The sequence below is a fragment of the Prionailurus viverrinus genome, chromosome B4 (genome assembly GCF_022837055.1).
Source record: "Prionailurus viverrinus isolate Anna chromosome B4, UM_Priviv_1.0, whole genome shotgun sequence".
NCBI classification, from domain to species: domain Eukaryota; kingdom Metazoa; phylum Chordata; class Mammalia; order Carnivora; family Felidae; genus Prionailurus; species Prionailurus viverrinus.
In genome coordinates this window covers 41,734,024-41,744,803 of record NC_062567.1, presented here as the reverse complement: position 1 = coordinate 41,744,803, position 10,780 = coordinate 41,734,024, and the positions used below count along the sequence as shown (strand labels likewise).

The 10,780-nt window shown below is 36.5% G+C and overlaps 1 protein-coding gene across 1 annotated transcript; it reads right to left on the bottom strand.

Annotated features, from left to right (window-relative positions):
* Nucleotides 1-4,994: 4,994 nt before the first annotated feature.
* Nucleotides 4,995-9,572, bottom strand: LOC125170564 (C-type lectin domain family 1 member B-like). The gene is made up of 4 exons (XM_047867272.1): nucleotides 9,473-9,572; nucleotides 8,603-8,754; nucleotides 5,502-5,608; nucleotides 4,995-5,127 (listed from the first exon to the last, which is right to left on the bottom strand). The coding sequence occupies exons 1-4, from the start codon at nucleotides 9,570-9,572 to the stop codon at nucleotides 4,995-4,997; spliced, it is 492 nt and encodes a 163-aa protein (XP_047723228.1).
* Nucleotides 9,573-10,780: the final 1,208 nt, after the last annotated feature.

Below are 10,780 nucleotides of genomic sequence, written 5' to 3'. Positions count from 1 at the left end.
TGATTATAAGGGAACACGATGAAGAATTTTTTGCCAATGAATTCTAAAACCTAAAAGACATTGATTTCTGGAAAAAATTGATCTTTCAAAACACACATAAGAAGAATTTGGTAACTTGAACTCATTGTACATCTAAGATGAGCTATTCAATTTGTAGTTAAGACATTCTGGAGAGAACCACAGATGGGTTCTCTGGTGAATTCTGGTAAATATTTACTGAATAAAGAATAAAATTTAAAAAGGAAAAAAAAACGTGTTCCAGGAGACAGAAGAAAATTGAAAATGGTCCAACTTATTCTGTGAGGCCAGTGTTACTTGGATAGTGAAACCAGATAGCCAAGAATCCACGGCCCATGTGCACCAAACAAGCAAAAATTCCTAACATAGTTGCACATCGAATTGCATAGAGCAATTTATTGAGAAGATTATACATCATGATGGAGTGGGTTTATTCCACATGTGCAAGATTAATGAATTGGGGTGATTTACCTGAATGATAGGCTGAGGAAGGAAAACCACATGATAGCCTTAGTGGATGCAGATAAAGCACCCCAAAGTCGCCATCATTTCATGATAAATCCTCTCAGTAAACTAGGAATAAGTAAAGTAGGAATAAGTGAGTTTTTCCTCAATATGATAATGACATTAGAAAGAAACAAACCCTCCAGTTAGTAATCTACTGAGCAGCGAAAGATTGAGTGCTTTCCCTTAACACCGGTAAAAAAGCAAAGATATCTGGACTCATCACCCCTCTTCACCATCCCAAGGAAGGCCATTTCAGTTCGATATGCAAGAAATAAAAAAGGGATACAGATTGGAATGCAAAAAGGAACGACACCCATTTGCAAAGGACATAATTGCCAACATAGAAAATCCCAGCGTTTCGTCTCACTCCTGCTGACGCTAATATGTAAGTTTAATTTGGTTCCAGATATAGGACAGTATGTTAAAATTCAGTAATGTGTCTATATGCTAAAATTAAGCTATTGGAAATTGAAATAAAAATACCATTTACAGTGGTATTGTCACATGCTAGCCCCTAAGACCTGACCTTTACAGCCCACCAGCTTATACTCCCTGAACTTTGTCCCACATTTTCCCTTAAGGGCATCTTCTTTCCAGTTTCTCTCTTAACTCTGGCAGGTGGAAAGCAATACCACCCCCCCCAAGCAACAATGACTGTTCTGACAAAAGCTTCAGCTTGCTAGATCCCTCGAACCAGTTTGAGTGTCACCCTGACTCACACCTGCTCCGATGGACCATGGAGTGACCTCTAGAATGATTGATAATATCTGTACCTCATAATACTAAAATCTCCCCCCAGTGAAGAGCACAAACCTTATTTACACAACACACAGTGTGTGTGGAGGCCTGTTTCCTTAAGGTGCATGTGTGACCTCATGCCCTCCTCTACATATGGTGATGTGGATCCTCTTTTTCATCCTAAGTCTAAAAAAAAATAAAGAAAGAAAAAGAAAGAAAAAGAAAAAAGAAAAGCAACCGATTCACCCTTGTTTGGGGAGTCACGACTTTGGAAGTTACACCCCATGATCTCCTTATTTGCTGCAAACAAAGTTTCCTTTATGTGACAACTCAGTGTAATTTCCTTTTGTGACTCACCAAGGAGCAAACTCACATTGATTTGGTTACAGTATCCCATTAAATTAATAGTGTGTATGTGCCAAAATGTATGTACCATCTATATGCTGGAAATTAAAAAAAAAAACATAAGAGAAATTAAGACAAGTAAATTGATAACTATACTATCTATGGCCCTGGATGGGAAGCTTCAAAATGGTTATGATTTCTCTTCTCTCCAAATTGATCTAAGATTTAAGGCATTCCAAATCAGAAATCCAGTAAGATTTTTTGTTGTTGTTGTCACTTACATTCTGATTTTACTTTTTTAAATACACTTTATTTTTAGGACAATTTTAAATGCACAGGAAGAAGATGCAAAGATAGTACAGAGTTCCCAAATATTCTGCACTCAATCCCCTATATTAACATGCCATATTAGTATTGCATATTTGTTATAATTAAGAAGGCAAAACTGATATATTTTTTGTTATTTAAAATGCATAATTTACTCAGATTTTCTATTCCAGGATCTCATCCATGTTACCACATCACAGTTAGCTGTCATGTGTTCTTAAGTTCTCCCTTCGTGTTACAGATTTTCCTTGTTCTTGGTGATCTTGATAGTTTTGAGGAGTACTTTCCAGGTATTTAAAAAATATATCCTTCAGTTGAGATTTGTCTGATATTTTTCTCATGCGTAGACCGAGGTCGTAAGTTTGGGGAGGAAGCCCACACAGGTACAGAGGCAGTTTTATTATATCAAGAGTGCCTGGTATGGGGGCGCCTGGGTGGCTCAGTGGGTTGGGCGTCCGACTTCGGCTTAGGTGGCTTAGGTGGTGATCTCAGGGTTCGTGAGTTCAAGCCCCGTGTTGGGCTCTGTGCTGACAACTCAGAGCCTGGAGCCTGCTTCAGATTCTGTACCTTTCTCTCTTTGCCTCTCTGCCACTAACGCTCTGTCTCTTTCAGTCTCTCAAAAGTGAGAGAAAAAATGAGTTAAATAAAAAAAATAAAAAGAGTGCATGCTATGAATATGGCCTGTCACTGTTGATGATAACTTTCTTCAGTCTGGTACTATTTGTCAGGTGTTCCATGGTAAAGTTATTCTTTGTTTCCCCTTCCATATGATTCTGTAATGATTTTTTGGAAGGAAATCATGATGTGCAGTGCGTACTTACAGAGCGAGGAGTTATGCCCCTCTCCTTGAAGCGGGAGTAAAATTATTTTTGGAATTATATTTGGAATTCTTCATGCAAATCTTGTCTCATTGCCCCCATGTATTTATTTGATCAATTGTTTTATACTGTTATGGACTGATGGATATTTGTTTTATATTTTGGTTTATAGTCCAATAGTACTTTATTTATTTTGTTGCTTAAATTGCAGTTGCTTTAGCCATTGGGAATTTGTTCGTCTGGTCTCTCGATCCCTTTGACACACCCCGTTCTTTGAAGTACTCCCCTATTTTCTAGTAGTACACATGCTCGAGGCTCATATTGTATATTCCTACCCTTCACTTAAAAGCAACCATTTCTACAAGGAGCCAAGATTCCTTTAGCTGGGTATTGGAATTATAATAAAATTATGGCCACTAACTGACCTTTTTTTTTTTTTTAATGTCAAAGAGAAAGACAGATACCATATGTTTTCACTCTTATGTGGATCCTGAGAAACTTAACAGAAACCCATGGGGGAGGGGAAGGAAAAAAAAAGAGGGTAGAGTGGGAGAGAGCCAAAGCATAAGAGACTCTTAAAAACTGAGAACAAACTGAGGGTTGATGGGGGGTGGGAGGGAGGTGAGGGTAGGTGATGGGCATTGAAGAGGGCACCTTTTGGGATGAGCACTGGGTGTTGTATGGAAACCAATTTGACAATAAATTTCATATATTAAAAAAAAATTTGAGAAAGGACAAAGTAGGAGAACTCATATTACCATACTTGAAGACTTCTACAAAGACACAATAATCAAGATATTGGTAGGGCACCTGAGTGGCTCAGTGGGTTAAGTGTCTGACTCCTGATCTCAGTCTAGGTTTTATCTCAGGGTTGTGAGTTCAAGTCCCACGTTGGGCTCCACGCTGAGCATGGACCCCTACTTAAGAAAAAAATGATATTGATGAAAGAAGATATCAAACAAATAAATGGTTGATGGATTTTTGACAAAAACGCCAATGATATTTCAGTAGGAGAACGCTGTTGTCAACAAGTGATACTAGAATAATTAGACATTTATATGCAAAAGTTTAAAGAAAGGAAACATTTCATATACAAAAATTAATTTGAAGTAGAGTGTACAATTCACTGTAAACTTACAGCTTTTAGAGACCACATAGGAGAAAAAAATTCAACTTCAGGTAAATTGAAATTTTCATAGGACCAAAAACCCCTCAGAAGTCATGACTCAAAAAAAAAATGATTACACTTCCTCAAACTAAAACTCTGCCCTTCTTTTCTTCTAAGACTTCTAAGGACAATGTTAAGAGAATAAAAGATAAGAATGAGAGACTGCAAACAATATTCATAAAACGTATGTTTGATAAAATATCAGTATCAAACATATAATGAACTTTCATTACTCATCAACAAGAAAACAATGAAATAACAGTAGGCAAACATTTGAATCAATACTTTACCACAAAAGATACATGATTAACAAAAAAACACATGAAAATATGGCTATTCATTAGAAAAATGCAAATTAAAACCACACTTAATTATGCTGTACCCTTATGAGACTGGTTTTAAAAACTGGCAGCATTAAATGTTGGAGGGATTCAAACAAATGGAATTTCATACCCTGCTGATAGGAATGCAAAATGGTACAGCCACTTTGCAAATGCAGTTTGTAGTTACCCACTGATGAGGAAATTATGACCCAGAAGTTTCAAGTTGCCAGAGGGCACATAGCTAACTGAGACTCAAATCTGATTCGAGATCCTATTGTTTTCTAGGATACAACACAGTCTTCCTCTTGAAAAGGAAGGAATCAAATAGAAATGCATACGCACTCATAGAGAATAATCCCTGTAATGACTGGTGGCATTGATTTCCAGACAAAACGTGCATGATGGTGACTGAAGTTTGCGGGATTCCTTCCTAAATCCGTGTGAGTTGTAGAAACAGTACGGAGAAGTTTCCTTCTTAATCCTCATCAGGAAAGCTGATACTCTCTTACTCCACCAACCTGTGCTCGTAACGTGGCTGTCTCCACGTGAAAGGGCAGAGGTGAGGGGTCTGATGTCGCTCACGCTGGTGCACCCAATATTCCAGCATCATCTCTGCCAGAGGCTGGCATATTGGTACAGGCCATAAAAAAGCAAAAACATTCTGAAATGAGAGAGGAAGACTCTAGGACTTTAAGAAGTCTGGTTCTTTACAAGAAAAAATATCGTCCTTGTCTTTGGTTGTTGTTCCTATTATGAGGTAGCCACACAGGGAATTCTCTTCTCACAAGTAAAGGGCAGGTGTTTGTAACAGTCAGAAGCAATCATCCTCATTTTTGTCATACTTGCACAGTTTCCACCTTTCGTCTCTTTCCAGTCACTTATCCTGAAATAGGAACATATAAACGATGTGAAATATACGCGGATGTAGACAGAATAGAAAATATTGGTCCAAAATTAAGGTGATGTGTCTTTTCTTTCCTTGTAGAAACTGTTCTTTTACACCCTAGGCTATCCCAGAGTAACTGATAAAGAAGAAAGCATAAAGTTGGAAAGCCTCTCTCTCTCTCCACATACTCATTGCCTGAACATAAGTCCTTTGGAAGTGTGTGTGTGTGTGTGTGTGAGTACACATATATGTGTGTATGTATGTATGCCTATATATTTATGTGTGCATGTTTTTCCTATATACTTTCAGAAATGTAAATGCACATCTGTGATTATAGAACCTACTAGTTAGTATCTATTCTAGAAACTTACACTTGGAGAAACGGATATGAGTTATCTTCCCATTTCCATGACATGCTGGTTCCTTTACGGGAGAGCCCAATCCAAGTGTAGAAGTGCATCTGACTTCGAATGAAGTTCTGTAATAAAAGGAACATATTTTATGACCAAAATATTTTTATGTTCCTGAATATAAGTAACAGTCCTGTTATTATTATTATTTTATTGTTGTGTATAACATAAAACAGAAAATTAACTTCATCCCGATTCTATTTAAATTGTAAAATAATGAAATCTCAGTTATTGATATTTTATTAAATACCGAGGCATGAAAGAAGACTCTCTTCTCTTCACTATGTTTATTTTTTAATTTCTTTTCATAACTTATTCCTGTAGCTCAAAGATGAGTTCTGGACAAAGTCTGATTTTTACCTTGGAGTGCAGGTGTGATAGATATGACATTTTTTTTTTTTTACCAATGTTGTCTTATATTTTTGTTACACAAGCACATTTATTTCTTGCAAAATGGGCATCTTGAGGAAGGAGTCCTTACCCCATCAGATGAGCATTTCTATAGCTGGCTGGAAACGACTTAGTAAGTATTAAATAATCGATATTCACCTTGTACTTTAATTTTTACAAAGCATTTGCACATGTATTGTCTTCCTTGATCTTCCTAATTGTATTGTAAGGAAAATGCAGCCTTTCACACGGGGGTTATAGTAGGTCACTCATTTCTTTTTTATTCGTTTGAAAACAGTTGACACACAATTATTGATTTAAGGGGTACAGTAAGTATAGCAGTTCAACTTTCCACACGTTATGCTCTGCTCACTCCAGGTGTAGTTACCATGACAGCCAGTTTCATTGCCTACTCTCCACCTTTTCCAAGTGAGGAGACTGACGCTCTAGTTGATTTAGTCACACAAGACAACAAGTGAAAGGGGGTTAAATTGAGGGTTTCTGGCCGTACTTTCTATTTTTCTCCATTCTGCTTTAATTTTCACCCTCCGTTTTTATTTTTCGGTTTGTCTTCTACTCCTTTGGGAAGATGATGAAAGCTTAGTCACTCTACCCAGAGATGTGTGCATCTAAATACAAAGCTTTGGCATCAATTTCAGGGTTTGCGTATATATGGCATTAATTCTCAATGAAGAGAACCTGTAGGAAAGATACAGTTTCTAGATTCTGAAACTCATACTTGGACCCTCTGTATAACTGTGAACCCCAAGTTGAGATTTCTTTTGTCAACAGATGCATCACCTGTGGGTAAGTCAAGAGAGGATTAATGAATACATCTTTTACAACGTTCTGAAATTTCTGTAAGCCTATGGAAAGGCTGAAGATGTACTCAGTTACGGAATACACACTCATAGTTAAAGCCAGGGTTACACAGGCTAACACATCTCACATGTTTTCCAGTGCTTCTATAATAATTCTGGTTAGGATGAGTATAGTTATGTAATTGTGAAAATGTGGTCACTATTCATGTATATTCTATAGTTCTCATCCAAGAAGATGATAATGTATTTTGTCACTTAATGTGCTTATTAATTTATGCTGAATGTAATTAATTTCACATTCACTCTTTTATCACTCTAACATCTTTTCAATATATTATATTTTTACATAAATTCTTTACCATCTCTGTAATCAAATTAGGATTTAAAAATTTATCCTATTGGGGTGTCTGGGTGGCTCAGCCGATTGGGTGGCTGACTTTGGCTCAGGTCATGATCTCACAGTTCATGAGTTCAAGCTCCATGTCGGGCTTTGTGCTGACAGCTTGGAGTCTGAACCCTGCTTTGGATTCTGTGTCTCCCTCTCCTTCTGCCCTTCCCTTGCTCACGCTGTCTCTCTCTCAAAAATAAATAAACATAAAAACATAAAATAAAAATAAAAAATTATCCTATTAATATTACAATTATAATTTTCTTTTTTTAAATCTGAGATATAATGGACATATAAGATTATATTAGTTTCAAGTGTACAACACAATGATTCACTATTTGCTTGTATTAAGAAATGATCACAGTAAATCTAGTAAACACCCTTACCATACATGCAATTTTGTATTGGAGTAAAAAGGAGATTAATTCAGACTCTACAAATGTCTTCTTTCTGGATTCCACATTTGCTTGGTTTTGTTGATGATTTTCAAGTTCTTTATATTTTTATAGCTATTTTAGAGCAGTTGAAAGCCAAGTATACAGACAGTTGGACTAGTACCAAAAACTGAGTGATTTTTACAGTCAATCTATATTTGAGAGGATATTAAATGATTACCCTTAACTTAGAATGTTAATATATATTAGCTCTTTGGTAGAAATAATAGTAAATCATTTCAATATTCAAAGCAAGGCATAATGATAAGGATTATGAAACATTTAGTTTGGTTCTTTGGAAGCTAATATGAGTTAATGTAATATGAGTTGGAATGAGCTGATCTTCAATTTTAAATTTATATAGAGGTTTTCTTTTACATCAAGCTCAGTGACAATGCTATATTTCTTGATTTTGTTAGAGGTATAATGATTTTTCTCAGAGAGGCTGAAAATAAATTTCTATGAAATTGTTGATATGGGATATAGAGTTATCTGTGATAAAGCAATATCCTTTAAAGGTAAATAATTTCTTTTTTTAAAGTTTAATTCATTTTTAGACACACACACACACACACACACACACAGAGCATGAGTGGGGGAGGGGCAGAGGAAGAAGGAGACAGAGAATCCCAAGCAGGCTCCCCACCTGCAGCACAGAGCCTGATGCAGGGCTTCAACTCACTAACTGTGAGATCATGACCTGAGAGAAATCAAGAGTTGGATGCTTAACCAACTGAGCCACCCAGGTGCCCCAAAGATAAATATTTTCTCATTGCTTCATGGGTGACTTTACATTTGCTATACTGTGGAAATTCTAACTGTGGATGAATCAGTTGAGTTACATGAACTTTTAACCTCATTTCAATTGGTACGTCTCACTTTAACATGACCACTGTCTGGATCCGAGTTAGCTGATGACTGTAAACTCTTCAAATCATTCGAATACTATTGAGCGCTAAGATTTAACCTACCTACAACTAAGGGCTAGACAAATACAGTGTGGGGTAGAAAACAGAACATATACATCACCAGTTCTTCTTCATCTTCTATCTTAACAAGTGTGGCGCCCATATTCTTGCAGATATTCTTACTGTCTTGAAAAGTGTTGAAATCACGTGAAAAATGGTAACATTTATCTCCACAACATGACCATTGAGTTTTACATATGTTCCTCTTGTGTCCTTGAAAACAAAAGATATCGCCCGGAGACCACTCGGTAAGTACCCTCATAGGCACCCCGGGGCTGAGAGATTGAGTCCTAGTTATTCTAGGAACATTTATTCTATGAGACTGATGGGCTTTATTTCTGCTTTCTGAAAAGAGCCATGACTTGGGAAGAGGGTCACATATCTTACAAACATCCAAAAATCTCTAGGAAAACCTTCTAAAAAGATTGGCATTTTCCCTCACAACCGCTGCCAAAAGGACTTCACAGTGGAAAGTAACCTCTCTGTATTTTTCAGACAAGGAAAATCTGTAGGTACAAAGCTCATCGTAACATAGTACCTGACTACGTACCAGTATTAAGGGGTGTGATAATGATCAGAGAATATGATAAGGGTGATCTACAGGGGTTTTTTTGTAGAAAAAAATACCATTTTGAGAGTACATATAGTACATATTTGAGAGTTCATATAGTACATATAGTACATATATGAGAGTACATATAGTACATATTTGAGAGTTCATATAGTACATACTGAAAAATCTAAGCTCTGGGAAAGACTGAGTTTTTTCAGTTGAATAAGATTGAAAATGGGGCGCTAGTTCGTTTAATCTGTGAGAAAATCTAAATGAGCAGAAAAGAAGAAGATTGAGGGAAATAGAGAAGAAACCTGTTGGTCTTATTCTTCAATCCATTCAGATTCATACCTGTGTTAAGTGGAAACACATTCATACCTGTGTTAAGTGGAAACTCTATGATAGTCGTGTTTTTAAATGTGGACTCGTCTTGCTGGGTCTTATTGTCCAGTGGAAGCATCTGTGTTTCATTTGTCATATGACCCTGGAAAACTTTATTTTATATCATTAGCTTGAGGGAAACCATATGGGACTGAATAAAAGACAACATTATAATTTTAATATGTTAGTTAATGTTCAGGACTAAGGACCATTTTTATTACTGTGCTTTTTTTTGGCAACTCTTCTCTGCATATGATTTACAGACTTACACCTCGTTTAGTGAAAATACATTAATTGATGACAAGACATCTTCCCACACCGTGATAAGTGAGAACAACAGCAACAGTGAGAAATGAAGTTTCTGCCTTCAAGGAACTCACTCACTATAATGGAGATAGTATGAGATTAGAGGACTTTATACGGTGGGTGATAGAGCAAAGGTAATGGCGAGCTACTCTTAGAATTCAGAAAAGGGTTGACTGGCAAACGGTAGGTTCTAGAATAGTGTGACAGGTCAGCCAGACCTCACATATTAGTGTTCATCTTAAAGTTGCTTTTTGTCTATGGATCATGCAGAGATAGTAGAGTGAAAAAGGTAGACAATAAAATTCTAGATCTGTGCACTCAATTTTCTAAAGTAAACAAATGGTGACAAAATGATGCATTAACTTGGTTCAATTAGTCAGTACATCCAGAAGACATGCTGTGTATAAGGGATTTTAGGGGTATAAGGCTGTAAAGGAAAACAGAAAGCGCATCATAAAAAACCCCTTATATGGACGTTAAGTTATTAATATAAGAACGGCAGTCTAAATGTTTTTAAGTTCCACAATTCACTTGCGAAATATCAGTAATGTTCAATATTCTGCTAGTTATGTTAATGGCCTTAATCGTTATAACGACTGCTTCACTACCCCAGAACTTGTTACTCCTTGAGTGTCATTGATATGGGGGTTGTTTAGCTTTTGAGAGCCAGTTAAAAGGAAAGCCAAATAATCAGATTTTAAAACATCACTTGATTGCTAAGTAAAGGATGAGTACAAGTGCAAAGATATGGGAATCATGAAGAATAATTCAGAGGCACAATTTCTTTCCCAAATTTTCTTATGCTGCAATCCTACAACTATAACATTACTAACTCCATACTTGGCTGTTAGTCACTTTGAACTCAAAAGTTCTTATACAGCTCAATGTTTCTCATACAGAAACATTTTCTGAACAGTTCACTTCTGATTCTATCTAAGGAATATCCTTGCTATGCTACTATGATAAAAACTTCCCTGAACGGTTATGTGGTTTAGTTTT

What these genes read in the sequence shown, in the direction of transcription:
- LOC125170564 (XM_047867272.1), bottom strand. Translation starts at nt 9,572, where the DNA reads ATGACAAATGAAACACAGATGCTTCCACTGGACAATAAGACCCAGCAA. An exon ending in AGAGTTTCCACTTAACACAG is followed by an intron (nt 8,755 to 9,472) that starts GTATGAATGTGT and finishes TTTGTTTTCAAG; the next exon opens with GACACAAGAGGAACATATGT. An exon ending in TCATATCCGTTTCTCCAAGT is followed by an intron (nt 5,128 to 5,501) that starts GTAAGTTTCTAG and finishes TTCCTATTTCAG; the next exon opens with GATAAGTGACTGGAAAGAGA.